At 41.2% G+C, this 27694-nt stretch overlaps 1 protein-coding gene across 1 annotated transcript; it reads left to right on the top strand.

Annotated features, from left to right (window-relative positions):
* The first annotated feature begins 2004 nt into the window (after positions 1 to 2004).
* Positions 2005 to 26976, top strand: HTATIP2 (HIV-1 Tat interactive protein 2). The gene is made up of 6 exons (XM_004459809.5): positions 2005 to 2224; positions 2500 to 2695; positions 4429 to 4536; positions 13062 to 13199; positions 24762 to 24823; positions 25144 to 26976. Exons 1-6 carry the CDS (start codon positions 2121 to 2123, stop codon positions 25370 to 25372), a joined length of 837 nt encoding a protein of 278 aa, XP_004459866.1. The 5' UTR covers positions 2005 to 2120; the 3' UTR covers positions 25373 to 26976.
* The last annotated feature ends 718 nt before the right edge of the window (positions 26977 to 27694 follow it).

Below are 27694 nucleotides of genomic sequence, written 5' to 3'. Positions count from 1 at the left end.
ACCTAGAAAAAAGAGTAATGACACTCTTTGGGATTACAGAAATGTTCTACATCTTATTCCAGATGGTAGATTTATAAATGTGCAAATAACGGATCTGAATCTTTAGAATTATACATTTTTTAAAATATTAATTATGACGTGATTTTTTTTTAAAGGAGAATGGGTGCTAGGGTATGATTAACATTCTTTTCAACATTCTTTTCAACAAACTGGATGAATGAATTTCTCAGGCAGTGTTAAAGTTTTAAATTGCATTTTAGTAGAAAAGCTTAAGGCATTCAATGAAGAAAGTTCCAGCACTGTGACAGGGCAGTAGGGAATGAACCACTCTTCTCTGTCAGTCAAGTTTCTTGTTCACAAGAAACAGAAATCAGCTCTGTTGAAATTAAGCAAAAAGAAATTTGTTAGAAGAATATCAGGGAGTACACAGAATAGGTTCTGAAAACAAGTAAAGGGTGGCAAAATACACAGAAAATTACATCATCAGATTACCATCTAAGGATGCCATCAAGCTATACCCTTGCCCCATAAGGCTAAACTCTAACTCAGGCTTTCATTGTATCTTTTTATTACTCCCCTAAAATAGAAAAACTTGTGTGAGCATGTCTGCTTAAGTGAGCCTAAGTCACGCCTACATATAACTCCCAAGGAGTTGGGAGAGGGAATATATGTCCTACTTGGCTTCCAGAGTGGGAGATGGGGCCCTGTCTCCCACTTACTTTGGAATTCCCTAAAATTAGACTAGTGTTTAAAGGTTGGGCCTCCAAAACTGACCATTGTTCACAACACAATCCATCTCTGTGGTTCAGATTCCTGCTTGTGGTTCTAAACTCTGCCAAGACTTCCAAAATACAGGACAAAGCCCAGTCTGGATAGTGATGTAGACGCCACAGCTTTGGCCTACAGAGAATGAACGACCAGATTGGGTGGGGAAGGTCATTCTGGCCCAAATATCTGCGTCACTGAAGTGTGCCAGTGTGAGGGATTGAACCACAAGGCCATGGTCAAGTCCTAAACCCTGGTTCTGTGGATGTGAACTCATTTGTAAAGAGGACCTTCAAATACCCTATTAGTTAAGTGAGGCCAAACTGAATCAGGGTGGGTGTTAGTCTAATATAAGTGGAGTCCTTATAAGCAGAGGAAATTTGGGAACAGAGTAGGAGACAGAGACAGATGACCATGTGAAAGAGGTAGCAATTGAGTTACAGAGTGTCAGCAGGCTGCCACCAAATCGCTGCAGACTTCAGAGGAAGCCTGATCCTGCCAACACCTCCATTTTGGCCTTCTAACCTCCAAAACTGCGAGATAATAAGTTTCTGTGGTTTAAGCCAACTAGTCTGTGGTTCTTTGTTACAGCAGCCCTGGCAAACTAAAACAGCCAGGTCCTGGGCTAGAAGACCAGTTAGGCTGGTGGGATACAGCGAGTGCTCCATTTACAGTAGAGGCTGTGGACATACAAATGAAGAAAGGCGAGAGGGAGATACTGGAAGGCAGAAAGAATGACAGGAGGCCATGATTAAGCTGGAATGTGGAAAAAGGAGCCACAGGGGCCAGTCATTTAAGACTTGAGAGAGATGAGTTTGTGTGTGCACGTGTGCAGGGACACTGATGCCCAAAAAGGCAAGGGTCAGGTATTGTTTTAGACCTATTTGGGGTGGTTGGGTGAGTGGGTTGGGGACTCAGTTTTTGACGAGGTGAAGACTGGAAACCAGGTCAATTGAAAATCAGGTCTTGGATGGGGAGTGGCGGAAGCGAAGGTCAAGTCTGGGGATGCCAACTGGCTGAGGCCTTGGACATGGGTGAGCGCAGGCCCGTGAGGAGGAGGACCAACGCCGGAGGTAGGGTCCTAGTGAACACCTAAAAGGTGTTCCAGCTTCACGGCCAGCCCAGCGCGCTTCCACTCGGGCCTTCCTCTCACCTACCCGGGACAGCCAGGCCCAGGCGCCCTCCCGCAGGCTCCGCCCAAAGGGGCGGGGCGAGGCGGCGGCGGGCTCAAGCACCCGGAAGACGAGGCGCGCTAGACGCGGGCGTTGTCCTCAGTCACCTCTGGGCAAACTCGGGGAGGGGCGCCGGTCGGCCCGTGCGAGGGGCGAGGACCGCGGGGAACGAGGGCCGCCTGGATGCCCCGGGCCGCGGCGCTGAGCGCGGCGTCGGCGGTGGCGGCGCTGGTGGCCGCCCTGCTCTTGTTGCGACGTGAGGGCGCCGGGCCCGAGGCTCGCTCCAGGTAAACCCTCCGCGTAGGAGACCGGACTTGGCGCCCTCACGCCCTTTGTGGCGCCCGGGCGCACCCTTCTTGGCTGGTCTCTGCCCTTGTGCAGGTTGGCTCAGGTATCAGGGCTCGCCGCCCGGCAGGCCGTGACTCGGCACTTTCTCCAGGGCTCAGACCACAGAGAATAACATCGTCTTTCACCCGAACGTAAACAGCTCTTGTTCCCTGGGGTGAGGACAGATCATCCCTTAGCATAGTAAGACCAGCACCTGTTGATGTCATTTCTTCAGCATGACAGAGACAGGGGCGCTGCCAAAGCTCCGGGAAGACTTCAGGATGCAGAATAAGTCTGTCTTTATTCTGGGCGCCAGCGGGGAAACCGGCAAAATGCTTTTAAAAGAAATCCTGCAACAGAGCCTCTTTTCCAAAGTCACGCTCATTGGCCGGAGGAAGCTCACCTTCGACGAGGAAGCTTATAAAAATGTGGTAGGTGTCTGAAGTGGGACTCAAAAAATGTATCCCCACTGATTCTGCGGGGCGAACGTATTTCAGGCCTAAAGGTTGAGCAACGCTGGCCAGTCGTGGAGGCAGTTAGAGATGGTCAGAATTTGGCCAAAATTGGTCTTTGAGAGGTCTGGCTTCCGGACTCCTGGATCGTAGGCCTAGGTCTGCCTCTCCCTCAAAACGCGGCCTTGGGCAAAGTCCTTCTTCCGAACAGACCCCGGTAAAGCAAGGTCTAGGTAATAATGGGCTTGGGGAGACAGAAGAGCACTGTTTTCAGGACCATACTATGTGGGTTCTGGACAGTCCTGTGTGACCTTGGGCAGTTTTCTCAACCACTTTGTTTTGCATACCTGCCCTCCACACTACTGTTGGCAGCGAATCTGAAAGTGGAAAAGGTTGTGACATTGCAAGGGAGGGTGGTTCCCTTCCAAGAATTTGCCCTGCCTGATTTCGCAGGGTAGCAGGCTTGTTCTTGTAAGTAGAATATACCCTTCACGGTAAATTACACTTTAATGGTTAAGCAAATAATACATCAGACTTTGATCTGGTGAGAGCCCCCTAAATATTGAAGTCTGAGTTTCATTGTAGATTCTTTTTTAAATTATTTAAACTGAGTTATCTGTGACCTGGAGCAAATTATACAATAGTGTGATCCTGAGACACAACTACAGAACTTGGTCCCACACGGTTTGGAGGAGGAACCTTCTTAGTAACAAGTGGTACTGCAAATAAATGTTCTTGGTTCCTGCAGGCCCATGTTCATATCATTTTGTCTATGTCTTTGATCCATGAGGACCTGCTTGTTTACAATGGACATCTTTGCTCATGTAACATGTTGACAGACTTAGGTAGGCCATAGGGTATCTTCATAGACTGGCTTTATGGGATGTGCCAGATAGTTCTGAAAGTAGAAATCAAAATCGAAGTCTGTTTTGATAGTCACGTTTTGGTGGCACATCTTTTGATCGCACACTCTGTGAAAACCTGCTTTTCTTCAATGTTGTATACTGTGCCAGAAAAATTCTGGAAGAATTGATGGTAGGGAAGGAAAGAACATTTTATTTGAACTCCTGGATGATGGGAACTTCTAGTTAACTTTTTTCTTTAGTTTTTACATCAAGCTTATGAATTTAGGTGGATGTTCTTAAGCATGAGAATTATCTGGGATGCTTGTTGAAAGTACAGATTCTGATTGAGAAGTTTTGGCATGGGACACAAGAATATGCCCTTTTTATCATGCACCCTCTGGTTGATGGTATTGCCAGCAGTCCCTGGATTGGACTGAAAGAAAGATTATCACTCACATTTTACAGCTGAAAAAACTAAGGCATCTGATAAATAACTTGACCACAACTGCGTGAGTACCAAGTAGCGGGGCCGAATTTGATCCCAATCTTTGACATTCCAAACCCTATCCCCTGCCCCACATTATAACCCATTGGCTCCTTCCTGGTAAGATATAGATACGTCTTGTTCCAGAGAGAAATTTAAAATCGAAGCTGACATTAGAAATCACCCCTAGTCCATGTATGTGTACCATGGGAATATAAAAGCATTGTTGATTTTGAATTCAGATAAATTGCTTCTTGGTGGGAGAAAATGAGTTTATAAAACGATATTAAGTGAGCAGACCCTTGAAAAATGTTCTATAATTTATTCTTCAAATCTAGAGGGATGTTATTTAATAATATAAAATTATATACAACTTTGTCTAGACTCAAGAAGTGGTGGATTTTGAAAAGTTGGATGACTACGCTTCTGCCTTTCAAGGTCATGATGTTGGATTCTGTTGCCTGGGTACCACCAGAGCAAAAGCTGGGGCGGTAAGAAAGGAATATACCCTCTTTCCTTCTTCCTGGCCAGTAATGTCAAGAACTCCTTTCTTCCTCATTCTTTTGTGTGTGTGTGCTTGCTACAGTGCTTAAATGTAAATAAGCTCTTATTGTTTAATAAAGTCCTCATACTGCACAAGACTTTGCTTTACTTTGAATAGAGTGGATAAGTTTTTTCATCTTTCAGTCAATGTACTCCTTGAGTTCAAGGCCTGAGTGCTGGAAACATCATAAGTATCTTTCATTTTGTAAATATTGCTATTGTCTGTATCCCCTGACTAAGGCAAACCAGTAGTTCTGCGTAAAAGTAGCTGGCTCATGCTGTAGCAGTTAGCTTTTCTTTTCTCCTTTTTTTTTTTTTAATAAAGGTTTTAAACTTGAAGTGTTCTCTATCACTTGAGTGATTTGCTTCAACCTATATTCATGCCAAGCTTTAAACTTCTGGGATAGAACATCAGCCCACAGAGGCACGACTCAGGCTCCAATGATGACTCAGCTTATAGCAATGATTCATTTCCAGTGATGATTCAGCCTTAACTGACGCAGGACTGTGTTAAACACATTTTATTTTCTTAATAATGATGTTCTAAACTGAGTTGGCCCTTATACAGAAGTCATAGTTTACTACATAGTTAGAAGTCATAATTTACCATGTACATCTGTTAATACAGGACAAGTGTTAATACAAGTCTTTTAAAATTTGTACCTTAACTATAGTTTATCCCTCTGACAGAAATTATTTGCTGGGACTGAACATGTCTATTAAATAGGCAGGACTTTGATTCTGCATGGAAGCTTCTCAGAGTTTATAAATGAGACTTATGTGTCAGAATCATTAGAAGAGTCCATGGTTAAAAACTACTGATTTATACCAAGGACGCAGGTTCAGATGGGCCTCCTTGTCCATTCCTGATGATCCAAAGAGTAATTCCATTTATGCTTTCAGCAGGGACCCATTTCTAAGCAGTTCTGCATGCCCACCCTGGAATGCAGCTGCGCTTTCAGCTCCATACTGGAAAGTGTAGACTGTGGATAAGTTTGACTCTCCCAGGAATTGGCACATAATCTCTCCTAAAAAGAATCATTTTCCTGCTCAGCAGTTAGTGCAGTCTTTTCTGTCCCAGGGATAAGCAGTGTGCCCTCCAAGTGCATTGAAAAACCTTTGTTCTAATACAACTGCAGTTTTCACTGGCTCAGGTGCCAACCTGAATTTGGTGGTGACTCAGCAAAATAAACCTCTGCATTAGGTGTAGAGCAGTTGAGTCTCATGACATAAGGCAAATCTAATTCTAGGGTGCTCCAGAGGAAGGTCCAAATTGCTTCATTATGTTCAGATTGTATAATACTCTGAGGAATTGGGTGTCCTCACTATCCAGAATATATATATTTAAATAGGGTTTGTTCTCCATCCCTCAGGTCACGGAATATCCTTTTGTTCTTCTTCAAACTCTGCTTGAAAAATCAAAGATAATGAGAAAACAAGAGAAAAGACTGATAAATATAACATCAGAAATTAATTCAGACTTAAATGGTTTAAGAGGATCAGAAAGTAAGCTGACTTTTACAGACAAGGTCTCCTGCTTTCTTAATCTGAAATTAATTTGCATTGAGTGCAGTATAAAGTTTGGAGGTTATTATACTTGTAGGCAGTTTAAAAGAGGTGACAATTTACAATTGACTCGTTAATAATAGTTACTTGAAGGGATTGTGAATTTCCTAACTCCTCTAGCTGGTATTCTGCGTCAGCTTGTATGAAGGAAAGATTTCACTGTGTGGTTTATCAGAAGGACAGTACAAAACTGGTGGCAGGTCTAGTGTCATTCTATGCCTGCTCTGTAACTGAAATACCCCACATTTTTGCCTCAGTGTTGAAATTCTCTGAACAGTCAGCTTATTATCCTATGAGCCTCAGTCTACCCAGATGTGGTTGTTTGAAGCTGTGTGTACTCCCAGAACAACCCATGGTGCGTAGGATCTTTTGATGAGGCTACTCCAGTTAATTCAGGGTGGGCCTTAATCCTGTTACTGGAGTCCTTTATAAGTGAAACGGAAGTCAGATGGACAGAGAGAAAGCAATAGGAAGCAAGAAGTTGAAGGTCAACAGAACCCAGAAGAGAACGGAGAGGCCAGGAGAGGCTGCCATGTACATGTGTTCCTAGAACCAAGGATGCTTGATTTGGACTATTTCCTAGCCTGCAAACTGTGAGCTAATAAATTCCCATTGGTTAAGCCAAACCATTGCATGGTACTTACTTGAACAGTAAAGGAAATTAAAACACCAAATTTCTGCTGAATTGGTGCTAGGAATAGGTGCATTAGCTTTGTTCAGCTGTTTGGAAAACCATTTCCTTTAGGGGTAGCTGGTGAGATGCTAATCTTCCTTTTCACATTCACAGGCCACAGTATAATCAATGCAGTGGTTCCCCAATTTGGCACTCATCCTTATCTGCTGGATCCTGTAAGAAAAGGGTTTAGTTTAATTTTCACACAAAGGGGAAGCCAAGCCGGCTCTGCAGGTGGAGGAAGGAGGAAAAGGAATTCTAGCAGCTCTGGCAGCACCAAGCATTTGAATAGAGGCACCGAAAGGAGGGAGGCCAATGGTGAGAAGCGAGGGTGGGGCCAAAGTGAGGAGGCCAATGGTGAGTACTGGGGGTGGGGCCAGGAGTGCAAGTGGTGCCCAGCCCACCCAGCTCATTCGAATGTCCGAAGGAGGGAGCAGTGATTGAGAGCAGGACTGCAGAACTTAGACTGTTGGATAAACCGCAACCCCTGAAGTACCCAATCAAAGGGGAGCAGGGGAGGGACCTGCATGTTAGGTTTAGGGTATAAATGTCAGTGTTTCTTGCTGTTTGGCGCACTGGCCGTTTTGTCCAGGTCGAGTGCCCATTCTTGAAGATCATTAATAAAATTCTTTTCTCCACAATCAGATGAGCTTTTGTTCTCTTACAGGTGCAGCTTTCTAACAGATCAGAATCTCTGAGATTGGAAGCTTAGAATCTGTATTTTTAGCTGGCTCCCTGGGAGATTCTGATATACCCAACCCTGCTCTTCTTGTTGGGTCTGATTTTAGGGAGCACTGGGATTTGTTAGTCCTCTTTATCTGCTGTTTTCATCTTCAGTTGGTCCTCTCCTTGCTTTGGTGAGAGACTTGAGTATAATGAGGGTTGATCTACAATGACCTCAAGTGAAGAGCAAAAACCCACTCTACTGAGAATAGTGCATTCCCTGTATATGTGTTAAGAGAGAGATTTGGTTAGTGAGTTTGTGTGGTTTAATGTGGTTTCATCTCTTCATTTGTCTTCTCACTTGTTGGGAGTAGGCCCTGCAGTCCAGGTTCTTGGATTCTGTTGAGTGGATGATATCATTAATATGATTAATATAGCCGTTGTAACATTTACTAGGATCATTAGAATCTCATGGCTTTTGATTCTAATGATATTCTCTTCTAGTCAAGGGGTTTGCAATCCATGACCTGCAGGCCGAGTAACAGTCTTCTACCATATGTCTTGTGAGCTAAGAATGTTTTTATACTTTTTAATGGTGAAAAAAAAAATCAAAAGAAGAGTTATATTTCATGACATAAAAATATAAGAAATTAAAATTTCATTTTTTTTTTCAGTTTTACTGGAACACAGCAACATTCATTGCATGACATATGGCTGCTTTTGCACTGTAATGGCAAGAACTGAGTAGTTGCAACTTTGTGATCCTTTATAGGAAAAGTTTGCTGATCTCTGTTGTAATCCCTATTGTTTAATTTAATATTTGGGGAGGATTGTGACTGACTGGTTCAAGAGGCCCACATCACAAGCCCTGTTTGGATACCAAGTATGGTGGGACTTGGTCTGCCAGTTAGCTTCTGTGGGCCACTGCTTCCTTGTCTCTGTTGAGGGAGGTGGACACTGAGGTCCCTTCCAACTGCAGAATCTGTTGGCTCCATGAAATAAAGAGAAAAGAATGCCCTAAATGGGGGAAAAATTGGGGAGAACATAGGGATTAAACCCAGGAATCCTTATCTGTTTGGTTTTATTTTTCTCTCCAGAGTTCTTTATCTAACCAAGGTCATGCTCTCCCTCCATAGATCAAATACAGAGATGCCTTCCAGGACACACACAAATGAGATCTCAGAGGATGCCATTTATTGTTTATTGTCCAACATCTTCAACATCTCTGTTTTCTGGTTGAATTTATAGGGTTAGATTGAAAAGGAAATAAGGGGAAAGAATCTGAAGCAGAAATATGGCTAGGTGGGACCATTTCCAAAAAGGAAAAGCTCCCTTGACCTTCTTGAGACATTCCAGCAGGCTCTCTTGTCATATCACTGCGCACTGAAATGCCTTGTTAGGATGGATTGTGCTTATGCCACAGTGTCAGTCCCAGGTCCAGGCATTGGTAAAGAAGACTGAAGGAAATACTTAGTAGCTCTGGATTTTAATAAGCCTTAAAATAAGAGTCATTGGAGAACTTGTCTCACTTGATGTTTGTGGAACTTCAAGTGATAGCTCTACTGAGTTGTAGCACATTGTGTTTATTCTTTTGAAGGGGGTGCTGGAAAAGGAACTGTGTAGTGGGAACTTAATTAATTCTTTTATCTAGAATGAGCTCTGGTTCCTAGGTTAAAGTAGGACACTCACTATGGAATGCTAGAGACATGATAATATTATGGACTTAATACTCCCAGAATAGATGGCTTTTCTCCTGCCAAATAGTTAGAAAAACTAAATATAGTTTTCATGAATATTGTGTTTCTGGGATATGGAGTAGTTTGTCTTAGTTTAAAAAATTTTTCCCTATTGTTTTTTTATGTGAGTAGTTAGAGAACAAGAGAGGGTATTGATAATAAGCTTTTAAAGATAGCTCCTTTCTACCTGTGAATGGGATCTTCCTCGTCCCAAAGAAAATCGGTGTGTGTTGTTATCTCTGAGTCAATGGCCAGGATACATGTTTAGGTTTAATTTTTAAGTCCTTGAAAGCTGTTGACCCTTTTACCTTTGAGTTTCATTCACCAGCTGAAAGGCCACGCATCAGGGTGGGGGAAGTGAAATTCAGAATTTAGTGGGCTTGGAAAAACCGCCTATTTATAATCAGCTTGAGGGCTCAGAGGATTTGTGAAATTGTTTTGGATTAACAGCCATTGATTGCTAATAAAACAATATTTAGCTTTGTCCAGAGAACAGCAATGGAGAAAGGTGTGGGTACCTTGTCAACAGGGCCCATTGAGCAGGGATGATGGCTAAGTGTGGGGGTCTGTGCAGCGGCGTGGGTGCTCGTCCTTCAAGGAGCGGCTGTCAGTTGTTAGCGAGGCCAGTGAAAGGAAGGACGCCAGCGTCTGATGGCTGGGGTGGTATTGATGTGCCTTAGCTGACTAATCAGATTGAAAAAGTCCCATGGTATTTATGTCACTTTAATTTCCATCAAACAATTGGAGAAGACAGCACTCTATTAAGGAGAGGTTGATCCAGAACTAAAGCCAAATAAATTAGGGTCTCAGTTTAATCAAATTACCCTTTACTGGTCTTGGATTAAGTGAGAGGCAGCATCAGTCTAGAGACTTGCGATTGGCTGAAACTTTCCCTTTTCTTAAAGATGCAGATGAAAGAGAAAGCATTTTAACAGGGACAACTATAATCTTCTAAGCAATAATGCTAAATTTAAAAACCAATTTATTTCACTTGTCAACTATATAATTTTATTGTGAATAATGAACCTCTTATTAAAATCAGAGTTCTGGTGAATTGGAGTGAAGAGAAGAAATTGAAGTGGAAGAAAAACAAATTCAGTGTTTTAGAATTCTTCTACATAGCTTTGGATTGATTTCCTGGCAAACTTTTTATCATACATACAATCTGAATTTGGAGAATGCTTTTGAAGAGAATCATCCCTGATAGAGATATGCTTAGTATTAGAATGAGTTTGTTTCACACTGATTTAAAAAAGTAACAATAGGATTTTTAAAAAATTTATATTTTTATTGAAGTTTATCATTCATACATGAACACACATATATGTGTATAGTAAAGATTGCGAACTTACAAATAAACATACCTAACACCACACCAGGGGTCTCATACCTTACCCCTCCACCAACTCTTTGCATTGGTGTGAAACATTTATTACAAACAATGCAAGAGCTTCGTCAAAATATTACTACCAACTATATTCCTTATCTTACATTTGGTGTATTTCCCCCAACCCATACTTTTTTTTAAAATATATTTTTGTTACAGGTAAACAATTGGATTTTAAATTATGTATAAGACAGGTTGGTGAATCAGTGTTTAGGATTGAATGTCAAACGTAAACACCACAAAAGGAGATGGTAGTGATTCTTGGCTAAAGAGATAAGTTTTATTACATTAAGTAGAGCAGAAAAATCACACTTCCCTGCACATAGTGAATATAGTGAAAAAATGCACTTGTAAGTAATGAGAAGGGAGTACAAGGGAGACTTTTGAGAGATTGGTAATGTTATCTTTCTTGATCCAGGCGTCAATGGCAGAGGCGTTTACAACTTATGAAAATTCATCAAACTACTCTGTACTTAAACATGTTTATTTTTCATTTATAATATATTTCAATAAAAAGTTTTTAAAAACTGGCTTGGTCCTGTTGTTTTAAAATTGAATTCTGTATTAGTTTACTATAGCTGCTTTAACAAATGGCTTCAAATTTAGTTGCTTAAAACAATACAAATTTACTATCTTCTATTTCTGTAGGCTAGAAATCTAATGTGGGTTTCACAGGGCTAAAATCAAAGTGTTGGCAAGGCTGTGTCCCCTTCTGTTGGCTCTAGGGGAGAATTTCTATCCTTGTCCTTTTCAGCTTCTGGTGGCTGCCTGCATTTCTTGGCTCATGGGCCCTTCCACCATTAGCCATGGAGGGTTGAGTCCTTCTCACATGGCATCACTCTGACCACTTCTGCGTCCAAGGATCCTTGTGACTATAGTGGTCCCAGTTAGATAATCTAGAATAATCTCCCTATTTTAAGGTCAGTTAAGCAGCAACCTACATTCTCCTTTGTTACGTGACTAACACATTCACAGGTATGGGGATTAGATGGTTTACATCTTTGTGGTACCATTATTCTTCCTACCACAACTATAAATTAGTCATTTTCATCAGCTAGAGATAGTATGAGGCATAAAGCAATGCCTGTACAGTGGAAAGAGCACTGATGAGAGAGTCAGGAATCAGCGCTGTACTCCCAGCTCTCTCACGGAGCAGCCGGCAGTTCAGCTAACCATTGGGCTTAGTTTTCATGTCTGTATAAGGAGAGGGTTGGGTATGATGTTTCCTTAGTTCTCTTCTAACGTTCTACAAATGATACACATCTTCATATCAAGTAAAACATTTAGGATCAATAACTTCCGTGGAGCAATATTAAAAAAAAAAAAACATTGGTGCAGTAACAAAGTCTTCAGATATGGAATCTCCCCTACTAGAAGAACTCACTAATTGTGGGTGTCTATGAATTTTTGCTTAAGTAGAATTTAGACTTCTCTTTCAGTTGTCTTGGGTTTGAGGATGTCAGAATATATGGTGGTCCTAAGAAGCTTTTACTACATGGAATTTCCTTTTCTGGGTAAAGGAATGTGTCTTTCAGTTAGATACTGAAATGAGACTATGTTCTATTGTTTGCATCATCCTCCCCCTCCCTTTTTTTATTACTACTTAGTTCCATTTTTTCCTGACTACATTTGTCTTTACTTTTATTGCATTTTTACTCATTCATTCAAATATTTTTGGAGCAATCACCATATGCTGGCCATGTGCTGATGCTGAGATGTAAAATAAGAAGAAAGACCTGCTGCTACCCTCACTGGATTAAGAGTCTACCCCTGAATATAAGGGCCTCCAAACATTTTTGGATTGACTCTTCAGTTAAAAATATGAGGGTATACTACTTGCTAATATGTAGGGGATTTTACAAAACATACAAAAGTTGGAAATTAAAAGGTGGGGGTGGGAACAGATGCGGCTTAAGTGGTTGAGCGCCTGCTTCCCACATATGAGGTTCTGGGTTCAATCCCCAGCCTCGGTACCTCAAAAAATAACAGAGCAAAAAAAAGGTTGGAGTCTGCTTTGACTTCTTATAGTGCCATGCTTTCAGACCCTACCATGGTAGACTTGGCGCAGAAAGTTAAAGAAACAAAGAGGAGGGGTATAAGGTTGTAACGTTATGTATTAAAAGAGAAACAGGTGACTAAAAGCAGTTTCCCAGCCTGATTTTATTGTTCCCTTTGCTCGGGTGGTTTTGTTTTGTGTCTAGGATTCAATGTCACCGTCCTTGTTTTCTCTTTGCATTTTGCCCTTGATGCTAAAGATGGGCTGTCTAGCCTGAGGACCATGGTTGGAGACTTTCCCAGGGTCTGAGTTTGGCATTTGTGTATTGCTTGGGTGCATTTCCTTTAGATCCCCCTCCTCTCAGGCCTCCCAGCCTGCCACTCAGGTTAAGTAGCCATTGTTAGATGAACGTGTAGCTTTTTGGAAATAACTCACTTCCTTCTCTCCCTCAGGCAGGATATGTTCGTGTTGACCGTGATTATGTGCTGAAGTCTGCAGAACTGGCAAAAGCTGGAGGGTGCAAACATTTTAATTTGCTGTCCTCTAAAGGAGCTGATAAGTCAAGCAATTTTTTATACCTGCAAATTAAGGTTTGTGCACATTTCTATCTTCTATATGCTTTGGGGAACTCTGGTTGATTGGCAGTACTAAATAATACAAAATTACATTGGGTGCGTTATATTATGCACTTTTTATAGCTATAGAGACTGTTTTTGCAGGAATATTTTTAGGACACAGGAGTGATTTGAGAGATAATTTCCGATGTCTTCCACCCTGTTGATTTCTCTCAGTAATCAATGAAATGAGATGTGGCAGCTCTGGCCTTGAATATCAGCATGGAATCCTTGTATTGGAAAATTTCAGGCAGTGATTCATATGCCTTTCCCTCAAAACTTCTGTGGTGGCTGAGGAGAATGAGCTTGTACTTCTCTGGGGATTTGGGGATATCTAACCTGAAGCAATCTGCTAGCTACAAGCTCAACCTTCTTAGAAGTGTTGTCTTTTAACTTTAAAAAGTCATGCACATTTTGCTATTCTCAGGAATATATGTATCCTTATTTATTTTAACAAAAAAGTTTCCATGTACTTTACTTCAGGTAAAATTGATGCTGCAGGAAGAGGGGCTGTGTGTCCTCAAGGTTTTGCATACCTCAAGCTCCCAGAGTTTAAGAAGTGGGGCCTTAGAGGTCATGGAGCTGAGGACCATTCCTTTCTGAGGACCTTTCCAGTGCGGACTGCCTTTTACATCTGGTTATCTAGCATCTGCTTGATTACCCCCAGCCCTAGTGCGCCACCTCATTAGCCAATCCTTTCTACTTTTCGTCAGATCCACTTGTTGAAAAGTTCTCATATTGATGTGAAATTTATTGCTATGTAGTTGCTTTTAATTCTGCCTTTTAAAATAACAAAAACAAGTCTATGCCTTCTTTTGCATTGTAGCTTTTAAAAATAATTTTGGAATTATGGTTGCATTAATTATATTTTTTACAGGCTTAGCACCTTTAAGTCCGTACCCCATTCTTTACTGGTTTGTATCTCTAGCCTTTTCACCATCCCAGTCACTTTGCTCAGGGTGAACCTTACAGTGATGTTACACCAGTATTGCAGTGGAACTATTCTTTTTCATGCTACTTTTTAAAATGAAATCTAAGATTATTACCATTTTAGTAACCATCTTTATCATTTTGTTTGTTCCTGATTAGCTTTATGATTTATTTAATTGTAAGTTTATGTAATTTATTTGTATTTTAATAACATTTTATTGAAGTATATCATTCATACATGAATATAAATGAACAATAAGTGTATAGTAAAAGTTGTAAACTTATAAAACAAACATGCATGTCATCATACAGGGCTCCCAACCATCACCCTACCACTAACATCTTGTGTTGCTATGAAGCATATAACATCAAACAAACATATAGAACATCTCACCGTACCACCAATAACTTGCATTGTTTTTAACCCTTTTTAACCAACGATTAAAGAGCATTGTCAAAAATTACTACTAAACAAAGTATTTTTCCCCTAACCAATCTGATTATTATCTTTATATCATTTATATGTGAACATACATAAACAAGTATATAGTAAAAGTTGTGAACTTACAAAGCAAACATGCATAACATCATACAGGGGTCCCGTACATCAACCCTTCACCAACACCTTATTGTCATGAGACGTTTGTTACAAACTATGAAAGAACACGGTCAAAATCTTACTACTAATCATAGCTCTTTTCTTACATTTGGTGTGTTTTTCCCCCAACCCACCCCATTATTATTTTTTAAATATATTTTTTATGACAGAAATTGTAAACTTATAAAACAATCTTGCACATGTGCAGAATTCCCAAACAACACCCCTCCATCAACACACCACAATGTGGTGTGTCATTTGCTACAGATAGAATAATATCTGATTATTGCCATGTCCATAGTGTACATTTGGCTCACATTTTCCATACTGCCTCAGTATCAACACAGTACATCTTTTGCATTGATGCAAGAATATTATATTATTACTACTAACCACAGTCCATAGGTCACGCCAGCTATATTTTTCCCATGCTTCTCCACATTCCCAACACCCTGCAGTAGTGATATACATTTGTTATAGCTAACAAAGGACACTCTTAAATCTGTACCGCCAAACACAGTTCTCACCCACCTCTTGGTTTACTGTGCTATCCAGTTCCTAGATTATTCTCAAGCATTCTGTCAATTGGCATTTACATAACTAGACTACCATTTTCAGTCACATCCCTATTTTTAAACTAGCTGTTACTCACTGTGTGTTACCATCCACTCTATACATTTCCACAATTTTACAGTAAAGCTAATTAAAACTTCTACATACATTAAACATCAGTAGTCTACTCAGTCCTTCTCTTATCTCCTTTAAGAATCCACCACCTACCACCAGGTCCTGAAGATATTTTCCAATAATTTCTTCTAGAAGTTTTATGGTTCTTGCTTTTATTTTTAGTTTTTTGACCCATTTTGAGATAGTTTTTGGATAAGGTGTGAGATAGGCATCCTCTTTCTTTCTTTCAACTATGAATGTCCAATTCTTTCAGCACCATTTATTGAATGGATTGTTCTGCCCAAGCTGTGTGAGTTTGACAGGCTAGTCAAAAATCACTTGACCATACCTGCGAGGGTCTGTTTCTGAGCCATAAATTTGGTTCCATTGGTCTATCGTGTTTGTCTTTAAGATGGTACCATATTGTTTTTACACTATAGGTAGGTATTATGATTTAAAGTCTGGAGATGAGGATTCACTTTTCCTTTTTCTGATGTTTCTGGCTCTTCAGGACTCCTTACCCTTCCAAATAAATTTAATGATCATGTTTTCAATTTTTTCTTTAATGCTGGTGGCATTTTTATTAGGATTGAGTTAAATCTGTGTATCAATTTGAATAGAATTGACATTAAATGATATTTAGTCTTCCAATCCATGAGCATGGAATTTTCTTCCAGTTATTTAGGGCTTTTTTGATTTGTTTTAACACTGAGTTGCAGTTTTCTGAATACAAGTGCTTTACATCATTGGTTAAGTTTATTCCTGACTATTTGAGTTTTATCTGTCATATTTTATTTTCACCACTCTTTTGATACTTTTAGTTACTTTTTTTGATATAATCTTCATTTCTAGACTCTCTTCCAGGCCCTGCTCTCCTGTCTTTTCTTTTCACGTTCTAGCACACCCTTTAGTATTTCCTGAAAATCTGGTCTCTTGCTTAGAAATTCTCTCAGTTTCTGTTTATCTGTGAATATTCTAATTTCGTCCTCATTTTTGAAAGACAGACTTGCTGGATATAAGATTCTTGGCTGGAAGTTTTTCTCTTGTAGTATCTTAAATATATCAGACTACTGTCTTCTTGCCTCCATGGTTTCTGGTGAGAAATCAGCACTTAATCTTATTGGGTATCCCTTATATGTTATGCATTACTTTTCTTTTGCTGTTCTCAGAATTCTCTCTTTGTCTTTGGCCTTTGACGTTCTGATGAGTATGTGTCTCGGAGTTGGTCTATTTGGATTTTTTCAGATGGGAGTACATTGTGCTTCTTAGACAGGGATATCTATGTCCTTCGATAGGGTGGGGAAATTTTCTACCATTATTTCTTTAAATATTCTTCTGTCCCTTTTCCTTTCTCTTCTCCTTCTGGGACACCCGTGACATGTATGTTTGTACGCCTTTTGCTTTCATTTAGTTCCCTGAGACCTTGTTCAATTTTTTCCATTCTTTTCTTCATCTCTTCTTTTGTATGTTCACTTTCAGAGACCATTTCTTCAGGCTCACCAATCCTTTCTTCTGCCTCCTCAAATTTGCTATTATGTGATTCCAATGTTTTTTAAATTTCATTCATTGCACCTTTCATTCCCATAAGATCTGCTATTTTTGTATGCGTGCTTTCAAATTCTTCTTTGTGCTCATCCAGTGTCTTCTTAATATCTTAATCTCTTTAGCCATCTCATTGAATTTATTAAGGAGATTTTTTTGAATAGGTATGATTAGTTGTGTCACATCCTTTATGTCATCTGGAGGCTTATCTTGTTCTTTTAACTGGGCCATAGCTTCCTGTTTTGTGGTGTGGATTGTAGTTTTTGTTGGTATCTTCGCATCTGGCTTACTAGAGTATTTTTTCTGGGTGCAGTTTTTCTCTCTAGTTTAGGGCTTCCTATCTTTTCTCCCTTGCTGGTTGTGCAGTAGGAGCCAAGCATGTAGTTGGTGCTGTAAGCTTTGGAGGCTCAAGCTGCCCTCATTGCACCAGGGACCAATGAAGATTCTTCCAACTTTCTCCTTTGCCAGGGGTGGGGACAGTCACAGCTATGTGGAATAATCCACATGCAGGCCTAGACTGTAGTTGCCTAGAGAGACTGATGAAGCTTCACATCTCTTTCTCCCCTATCTGGGGCAGGGATGTAGTTGCAGGTGTGGGCAGCAATCTATGCAGTGTGGGTCCAAGATGACTGCAGTTGCCCTGGTAGACTTCTGATTTTCAGTCTATGCTGGCTGAAGTTCCCTGCAGTTACCTGTATAGGCTGGTGCGGGACTCCTCAGCCTCTTCCCCGCCAGAAATGGGGCTGAAGCCTAGGCAGGCTGCAGGCTGATCTGTGTGAAAGAAACTGTCAGCCCAGCTTCCCCTCAGGCTGGAGGTGGAGTCAGAATGGTGGCTACTGGCCTTTTTCTGACTTGGACTGGTTCTCACCCCAGCTGTTCCCAGGGTTATCTCTTAGCCAGTCAAGTCTCCCAATCAGTAGCCAAAATCGGCAGCCAACTGTCCCCTCCTCCCCTGTTCCTGGGAAATGGAGCTTCCAATTCCTGTCATGGAGCAGCTCCTAGGGAAGCTTGTGCCACCAGAGTGGGATACCCACCGACCTCCGTGGCTTGGCTGGTAATTTCCCAGAGAGGCTGGCACACATCCCTGCCGCTTCCTCCCTGCTGGAGGTGGCACTGGGGCCTAGGCTAGACATGCCATATGATCTGGATGGGAAGAAGCCAGTCCCCACCAGCACTGGGATTTTCAGTCCACCCCACTTCCCCTTGTGCCAGGCGTGGCGTTAAGATGGTGGCTCCCGGCCTCTTTCTGACCTGGACAGGCTCAAACCTTAGCTGTTCTCAGGATCATACTGTAGCCCACTGAATTTCCTCATCATAGCTGAGATTGGTGCCCAACCGTCTGTTCCTCCCCTGTTTTCGGAAAGTGGAGCTTTCAATTCCAGCCTCGGAACAGCTCCTGTGGTGGCTTGTGCCTCTGGTGGAGGATGGGCACTGGCCTCCGTGGCATGGAGCCCTCTACTTATGAGTTTTCTCTGCAGATGGGCAGTCTCTTCTCTCCACTCCCCCAAGGATGTTGCAGGATGCTTTTCTGGCCTCCTGGAGCTCCCAAATAGGTGCTTCAGCTAGCTCCAGAGAGCTCTGGGTGTTTACTAACTGCCCTGTAGCAGGAGCTGACTCTAGGAGCTCCTTACTCTGCCGCCATCTCTGCTGGTTTCTCCATCTAGTATATTTTTAATCTCATCTATTGTGTCTTTCATGCCCAAAAGCTGTGCTACTTTCCTTTGCAGTCTTTCAAATTGTTCTTTATGTTCAGTGTCTTCTTAATATCCTTTATCTCTTTTGTCTTATTTTCCTTCAACTCCTTGAATTGATTTTAGGAGATGTGTATGGGTTTTCATTGATTAGAAGTCTTAAATCCTGTGTCTTGTCAGGGTATTTGGTTTCTTCCTTTGGCCGGGCCATATCTTCCTCTTTCTTAGTATGGCTTGTAATTTTTTTCCTAATGTCTAGGCATCTGAGCACATTGGTAAATTTACTCTAACACTCAATTTCTCTCTCTTGCCTAGTGGTTTTGTTTCATGGCTCTTGTTTGATTTTTGGTTCATCTTATTCTAAGTATTTAACATGGCCCAGCTTAAACGATCAAAATAGGGCCAGGGACTCAACTAAAGTGTTGCAGACCAGATCAAGGGGACAAGAGACACCTAAAAGCAATTCTTCTCCCTGCTGTTACCCAGCCAGCCAGCAGATGGTGCTCATAGGCAAATCTTTTAACAGAGTTGATGCAGCCTCTCTTTTCCCATGTTTCTGGTATTGCCAGAGCCAAGATTCAGTGCGTGATCTGCTGGCCAAACTCACTGAAGAGAAACCACTCTCCACCCTCTGCCACATCCCACCTCTTCCCAGGAAGGAATATATGTCTGTTTACTTCTCAGTTGGCTGCAGTGAACCATAGGTTTTATCCAGACTTCATTCACATCTTGAGGTTGGGGGATGGGTGCCCTTCCCAACTGTGGTGGCTAGTAACTGGTTTTTGTCTCAGCTTTTTTTTTTTTAATTCCCCCACACACACACCCCAGTTTTCTGCTGTGTCCATTCGCTGAGTGTTCTTCTGTGACCGCTTCTGTCCTTATCAGCAGCACTGGGAATCTGTGTCTCTTTGGTGTGTCATGTCAGCTCTCTGTGTGCGCGGCACCATTCTTGGGCAGGCTGCACTTTCTTTCGTGCTGGGCGGCTCTCCTTACAAGGCACACTCCTTGCACGTGAGGCTCCCCTATGCGGGGGACACCCCTGTGTGGCACAGCACTCCTTGTGCATGTCAGCACTGTGCATGGACCAGCTCCACACGGGTCAAGGAGGCCCTGGGGGTTTGAACCATGGACCTCCCATGTGGTAGGCAGATGCCCTATACATTGGGCCAAGTCCTCTTCCCTATCTCAGCTTCTTCATCTCACGGTCCTTTGCCATCTTGGGGTGTGCACAGCACTCTCCTGGTCTGCAAATCCCAAAGCAGGTCCCTCAAACAGCTTTTTTGCCCTTTCTCCATTGTTTTTGTGAGAGAAGTGAGCCCTGCCTATCCATTTCGAAACCATCTTTCTAGAAGTCTCACGAACGGCTTTTGATAATGAACATTCCCAGGTATTTTTCACATTGTTTACAATTGAACCATATCTCCCCTATCCAAAAATAGTATTTTGAGCCAAATGAAGATTAGTGTGCCATGAAGAGTTTGATGGTTTTTATTCAGACTTAAGCATCTTATGACAATTTCCCTCATGCTTGCTTATATGTTAAGTTCTGGGAACACAAAGATGAATGAGATAAAGTCCTGTTCTTGAAGGCATAGGTAGACCTATTAAGAAATAGCCAAAATTCACTATGGTATATGCTCTAAAAGTATTATGTTTGAAGTGCAGAAGGAACACAGCTAAAGAACAGATCCTACAAGAATAGGTCTTGGAATTGGCAAGACACAGTCAAGGTAGAAGAAACAGCTTGAGTGATGAATGGCATATGAACTTAAATGTGTATCTCAGATATGAAGTGTGTGTCACATGGCTAATATACAGGAGCTGAGACTGGAAAAGTCTTTATTGATAACCTACTATATACCTAACATTGAATTAAGAACACTGCAGGGCATATATGAGAGAAGATCCATGGGTGGGTCTTATCCCCAGTACACTTGTTAGGTGCCATTATTGCTTTAGTTTACCAATTGAGAACAGAGGTATTTAAATTTCATTGTTAGACTTTAGAAAAATCCTCAAAAGAAATCTGTTTTTTTTTCCAAGAACATGGAATGCCCTTCTGTTTATTTTATTTTATTTTATTTTATTTTTAAAGAAGCTTTAGATTACATAAATGTTACATAAAAAATATATGGGATTCCTATATGCCTCACCACCTCACCCTCCCACACTTTCCCACATTAACAACATCCCTCATTAGTGTGGTGCATTTGTTACAATTGATGAACACACACTGAAGCATTGCTACTAACTGTGGACTATACATTATAGTTTACACTCTGTCCTGCACAATTTTATAGGTTATGACAAAATATATACTGACCTATATCTGTCATTGCATTGTTATATAGCACAATTCCAATGTCCTGAAAAGGCCCCCTTATTACACCTATTCTTCCTTTTCTTCCCCCCAAAACCACTGGTGGCCACTGCCTTTATAATCAATGATAAAAGTTCTTCCATTGCTAGAATAATAATAAGTCTATAATAGAGTAATAATAGGTCTACTTTAGTCTGTTGTACATTCCCAGGTCATGAGGGTGTGGGGATGGTGATGCCCACTCTGTTTCTAACTGAGAGGGAGCTTAGATCCCATGGGGCAGCTGGATGGAACTCTCTTGCTTGCAGTTGCAGACACTCTCTATTCCTTGGGATGGGTGTTGTCTATCATCATCCCTTGCAGAAATCTATTTTTCAAAATACATATACACTTGATGTTTAGTTTCCTAGGTTGCTTAAAGTAAATACCATGACATGTTGGGTTTAAACAATGGGAGTTTATTTGCTTACAGTTTTGAGTCTGAGAAATTGTCCGAATGAAGGAATCATCAAGGCATTGCTTTCTTCCCAAAGACCAGCTGCTGGTGATCCTTGGCTCCTCTGCCACATGGCAAGGCACATGGCAGCAGCTGCTGGTCTTTCCCTTTTCTTCCAGGTTTCGATGATTTCAGCTTCTTGCTTCTGTGGCTTTCTCTGTCTTTGTCGGAATTTCATTCTCTTGTACAGAACTCCAGTAAAAGGATTAAGGCGCACCTTGGTCTTAACTGAAGTAGCGTCATGAAAAGACCTTACTTGGGGAGTGGGTGTAGCTCAGTGGTTGAGTACTGGCTTCCCATGTATGAGGAGCCTGGTTCAATCCCTATTAACTCCTAAAAAAAAAAAAGGACCTTACTTGTAATATGTTTATACCCACAGGTATGGATTAGCTTTAGGATTTTCTGTGGTACATACAGTTCCAAACCACTACACATGGATTTCTTGAAAAGTTAGCAAATAGAATTTTTGTTTTCATTGGCAGGATGATAAAAGTTTATACCTTTTGGGAAAGAAAAAATTATATTTCCTCATCTTTAAAGATAAAGGCACTAATACCTACTCTTTGGGTGATGATAATGATGAAATCAGTTAAAACAACAATAGCTAACATCAATTGAGCCAGGCATTGTTCTGAGGCTTTTATTTGCATTTATGTGGAAACTGAGGTGGTACTAAGATCACCAGCTAATAAATGGTGGAACAAAGATTTAAACCCAGGCAGTCTGATAATTGCCTGTGCTGTTTACCAGTATATATATATATAGCCTTCATTGCTAATACCCGTAAAAGAACTCAGTCCAGTGCCTGGCTCATGATAAGCCTCACCAAATACTGGTAAATGCCAATAAAACTGAAAGAGTATTCCAAGTTTACTGAAGTCAATGGATATTATGAATGGGATTATAAATTAGATTAAAAGGACAAAAATGACAACCAAATGATCCATTGCAGAATGATGTCGGACAATGTAGATGCTTCTAGAATTTGAAAGGATAATCTTTCCTTAATCCTTAAACTAGGTTACTGTGTGTAACCTAGCTAGTATTGCTTGTGTGCTCAGCCTCCTTGTGTGAACCCCCACCCCAATTTTAGAAACTTCTTTATTTTTTAACAACATTTATTCTTCTCCATGAAATTTTACACTGTCTTCATTATGGGCCAGCTGTGGTTGCCCAGATCAATTGCTTACATTTGTGGGCCCTCTGCTAGGTGCTGTGAGGTGTGGAGCACAGAGAACAAGACTGGCCTCAATGTCTCTGGTTTTTCGTTTTTTGTGTTTTTTTTTGTAGCTTCAATATCCTCATATTTTAAATGGGGGGAAGATACCACTGCCCAGAGTATGTAATTTTTTTTTTTTTTTTTGAGGTACTGGTAGTGGGGCTTGAACCCGGGACCTCATATGCGGAAGGCCAGCACTCAACCACTGAGCCACATCAGCTCCCCTGAATTGGCTCCCTTGTTTCTTTGCTTGTTGTTTGTTTTTTTGTTTGTTTATTTTCTTTAGGTGGCACTGGGAACCGAACCTGGGACCTCCCGTGTAGGAGGCGGATCCTCAACTGCTTGAGCCACATCCGCTCCCTATGATATTTTATTATCTGGGATGGTCCTTGCCCTCCAGGAGTTAATAATCTGCCTATGTTGGGGGCCCCAAGACCACCAGGATTCAGTGATTTGCTAGAATGGCTCACAAGACTCAGCATATAGTCATATTCATGGTTATAATTTATCATGGCAAAAGAATTTAAAGTGAGTTCAGCAAAGGGAAAAGGTGCATGGGGCAAGATCCAGAGCAAACTGGGCACACGTTTCCAGAGTGCTCACCCAGTGGAGTCACACAGGACTCCCTGAATTTCTCCAGCAATGAGTTGAGATAACTCATATGAAGTGTAGTCTGCTGGGAGCACTTGCATAAACCTCGGAGTCCAAGAAATTTATGGGGCCCAGTCATGTTATTGTCTGCCTTGTATGTACCAAAATTGCAGTTTCCCAGAGGGAAAGTAAGTTTTCAGCACAAACCACACTGTTTGTACAAGCAGCACAGGCACAGTAAGCTATTTTTGAAATCCAAGGTCCCATAAGCCAGCCAAGGGCCAACCTTGCAAACAGGCCTTTCTAAGAATTGCAGTCTCAAACCTGCCTGCTGGGTTAAACTTTTTGTTTTTGTACAATGCTGACAGAGACAAGACGTATCTTTGTAAAAAGCTAGGGAACATATGTCCACATAAAAACTTGCACATGAATTTTCAGAGGAGTGCTATTTATAGTAGCCAAAAAGTAGAAACAACCAAAATGTCCATCAACTGATAAAATGTGGTATAGCCATACAAAGGAATATTATTTAACCATGAAAAAGAATGAAATACTGATATATGTTACAATATGGGTGAACCTTAAAATATTACACTGAGAGAAAGAAGGCCATACACTATATGATTCCATTTGTATGAAATATGCAGAATAGACAAATGCATAGAAAGTGGATCCACGGTTGGCTAAGACTGGCAAGGGTTGGGTAGTGATGGAGGGTGATAATGGTGGTAGGGAGTGCCTGCTAATTGGTACAGGATTTCTTTTAAGGGTGATGAAAATCTTTTAGATGTAGATTTTGGTGATGGATGCATAAGCCACTGATGCTAAAAGAACAACTGGTTATGATTGCACTGAATGGTATACACAGGCAGAGAAGGAGCAGAAGTGCATGCTGCATGTCACAGCAAATTTACAAGGCCTTCAGAGGTGCCTGTGGCCTGAGCAACTCTAGCATTTCTGCTTACAGAGATGCCTAGCACAAATTTGTGGCTTGTTTTAACAAATTTAAAGCATCATCCAGATGTAATCTCATTGTCTCCTCAAATTCTGTGGTGTTTGTTAAAAAGTGATATAGATTATCTCTGGGTCTTCTGACCCACTGGAACCACCAGTAAACCCAAAAAGGCTCATGTCTCCTGGCCTGCAACATTAATTCTGGATTAAAGGGAGGTAATTCTTTTTACCATTGAACTCCTAACATGTCATTTACCCTCTCTGGATCTGTTTTAATATCTGGAAAATGAAGGACTTGACTATGCTTTCGCTCACTCAACAGATATTTTTTAAACTACCTACCATGTTTCAAGGTTAAATGATCACTTAGTTAACTTCCCAGTCTCTCTGGAATCTAAAATCTAGATAAGGATGTTTATGAGTATTGAGACCTGCAGAAGTAGATTATCTTCAGAACCTCACATTATTCTCTTAAACTGTATAGTAAATTGGTCTACATTAAATACTGGAAATGTGTTTTTTTGATTACAGGGAGAAGTGGAAGCCAGGATTGAAGAATTAAAATTTGATCGTTACTCAATATTTAGGCCTGGGTAAGTATTCATTTGCCTAAGAATATACCACTGTTGATTATTCCTGAGAAGTTTTTTACTTGAAGAGGCTGACAACTAAGATATATGCTATGAAAGAGGTTGGCTGGAGGTACATAGCTTCTCTGAAAGACCCATGTTGTGGCTTTGAAGGAAGGGAGAGACAGCTGGTGGTGACAGCTTAAGAATAGTGTGAAACTTGTTGGTAGTATTTGTTGTCTTCTTTTTAAAAATTCTCTTTGTGCACCAAATAAAATCCCTTCTGTATTGTAGAGTAATGGCAACTTCTCATCTCTTCCTCTTGCTTTTCCTTCTCTCTTTAGAGTTCTACTATGTGATAGGCAAGAATCTCGCCCAGGTGAATGGTTGATTAGGAAATTCTTTGGCTGCTTACCAGAATCTTGGGCCAGTGGACACTCTGTGCCCGTGGTGACTGTGGTTAGTGCAATGCTGAACAACGCAGTGAAACCAAGCAGCACGAAGATGGAAATTCTGGAAAACAAGGCTATCTACACCCTGGGGAAAGCCGACGGCGACTCTCTCAAGCCATGAGCACAGTGGAGAAATGTTCTTTATTACAATCCACAATATGCACCACCAAATTAATAATTTCAGGAGTAAGGAAAGTCAATCTACTTAATTTAACTTCCATCATTTTGCTATTTTCAGCTCTCCAGATCCAAACAAGAAATTATTCTGTTATGTGTATGTGGTTCAGAGCCTGGTTATACATGTACCTCATCCGGGATCTTATGAAAAAATATAGATTTGTAGGCCATACCCTCAAACCTTCTGTATAAAAATTTGGGGTGTATGGGCACAGGAATCAGATTTTTTGGCTTTTTTTCTTGTTTGCTTTTTTTTTTTTAAGATTTATTTCTCTCCCCTCCTTCTATTGTGTGCTCTCTGTGTCCATTCACTGTATGTTCTTCTGTGTCTGCTTGTATTCTCTTTAGAATGGGCACAGAAAGCAGACAGCAAGTGCAAAACAATGGGGGGGGGGATAAATAAATTTTTTTCACAAAATGGACAAATCTTGGGTACCTCATAGATTGTTAATGCTCAAGTCTGAATGGCAAATGGGATAATATAATGGCAGTTAATATTTATCAAGTACTAGCCATTACATACGTTATCCTCCCTTTAACCCTCCAAACAATCCTTATAAGGTGGTAGTATCATTATCTCCATATTTCACATGGGGAAACTTAGGCTCATTGTGGTTAAGTGCCTTGCCTAAAGGCCCAAAGCTGAATACTTTAAGCGAGAAGTGTAAGAGTCAGGATTCTAACTCAGCTCTGCATGATCACAGATTGTTTTTTTTTAAAGCCACTATGCAGGAGCATCTTTTATCTGCATATTTTCAAGGAGTCCCAGTTAATTATGGATGAACAAAATACAAATATTTGGGTGTCTCCTTCAGCCTAGGTTCCTCATAATAATTAACCACAAAATGTTTATGTAACTGGTAAAATTCTGTGGCACCAAACTTTAGAGGGCTATAGGTGCTGTCCTTTAAATACCATAGAAAATGAAAGGAACATTCAAAGGATCAAAGCAAAGAGGCACATACAATGTTAATCTCCATCATAGAACAAAGGATGGTGGCGAAAATTGTCTAGACGTCTGAGGTGGGGAAGTGGATGTGGCTCAAGCAATTGGGCTCCCGTCTACCATAGGGGAGGTCCAGGGTTGAATTTCCAGGGTCTCCTGGTGAAAGCAAGGTGGCCTGCCTGTGCAGTGAGCTGGCCCACACAGGAATGCTGGCATGTGCAGGAGTGTTGGCGCAGCAAGGTGACGCAATAAAAAGAGACACAGAACAGAGACAAAGACACAGCAGACCAGGGAGCTGAGGTGGTGCAAGAGATTGAACACCTCTCTCCCACTCCAGAACGTCCCAGGATCGGTTTCTGGTGCTGCCTAAAGAGAAGACAAGCAGACGTAGAAGAACTCACAGTGAATGGGCACAGAGAGCAGACAGCGAGTGCAGAAACAATGGGGTTTGCAGTGGAGGTAGAAATAAATCTTAAAAAAAAAAAGCTTCTGTGGTGGAGGAGGCAAAGTTATTTGAGTGATTCACATATTATTGGGTCTACTTATGCCACGTACATTTAGGTCCTCATTGGACACTGAAGAATAAAAGCCATCCACTTTAATGTAGAGTCTATGTCTTTCTTAGTCTCCTAGTGCTGCTGTAACAAAGTACCATGACCTGGATGGCATCAAAGAACAGAAGTTTACTCTCACAGATCTAGAGGGTAGAAGTCTGAAACCAAGGTGTCAGCAGAGTCATGCTCCATCTGGAACCTGTAGAGGAAATCTCTTGCCTCTTCTAGGTTCTGGTGTTTGCTGGCAGTCCTTGGCATTCCTTGGCTAATGGATGCATTACTCCAATATCTGCCTCTCAATCTCACATGGCCTTCTCCCTGTTGTCTGTGTCCAAATTTGCTCTTATAAGGACACCAGGCCTATTGGATTAGGACCCACACTAATCTAGTTTGGCCACTTCTTAATTAATCATATCTTCAAAGACCCTATTTTCAAATAAGGTAACATTCACAGGACCTAGAGTTAGGTTTGAACATATCTTTTTGAGGGACAAAATTCAACATACAACAATATCCTTAAAATGAAGTGGACATTCCCAATATCAGTCATTTAGAAAAGAAGCATATTTTAGGGCAGGGTAGAACCTTGGAATGCAGGCTTTAGGAAGAAGATGGAACATCTTCCTCTTGCTAGTGGGGTCTCCTTGGGGCTATACTATAAGGAGCTTAAGTATGTTTTGGTGGTAACAGACATGGACTCCAACTAGTGATGCAGCCCCCTTTGGGGGAATCCTGTGAGGACATACTGAGGCCAATGGGTTCTGGA

This window comes from Dasypus novemcinctus, chromosome 10 (genome assembly GCF_030445035.2).
Source record: "Dasypus novemcinctus isolate mDasNov1 chromosome 10, mDasNov1.1.hap2, whole genome shotgun sequence".
Taxonomy (NCBI): Eukaryota; Metazoa; Chordata; class Mammalia; order Cingulata; family Dasypodidae; genus Dasypus; species Dasypus novemcinctus.
Note: the sequence above shows the minus strand (reverse complement) of the source record. Positions and strands in the feature narration are given on the sequence as shown.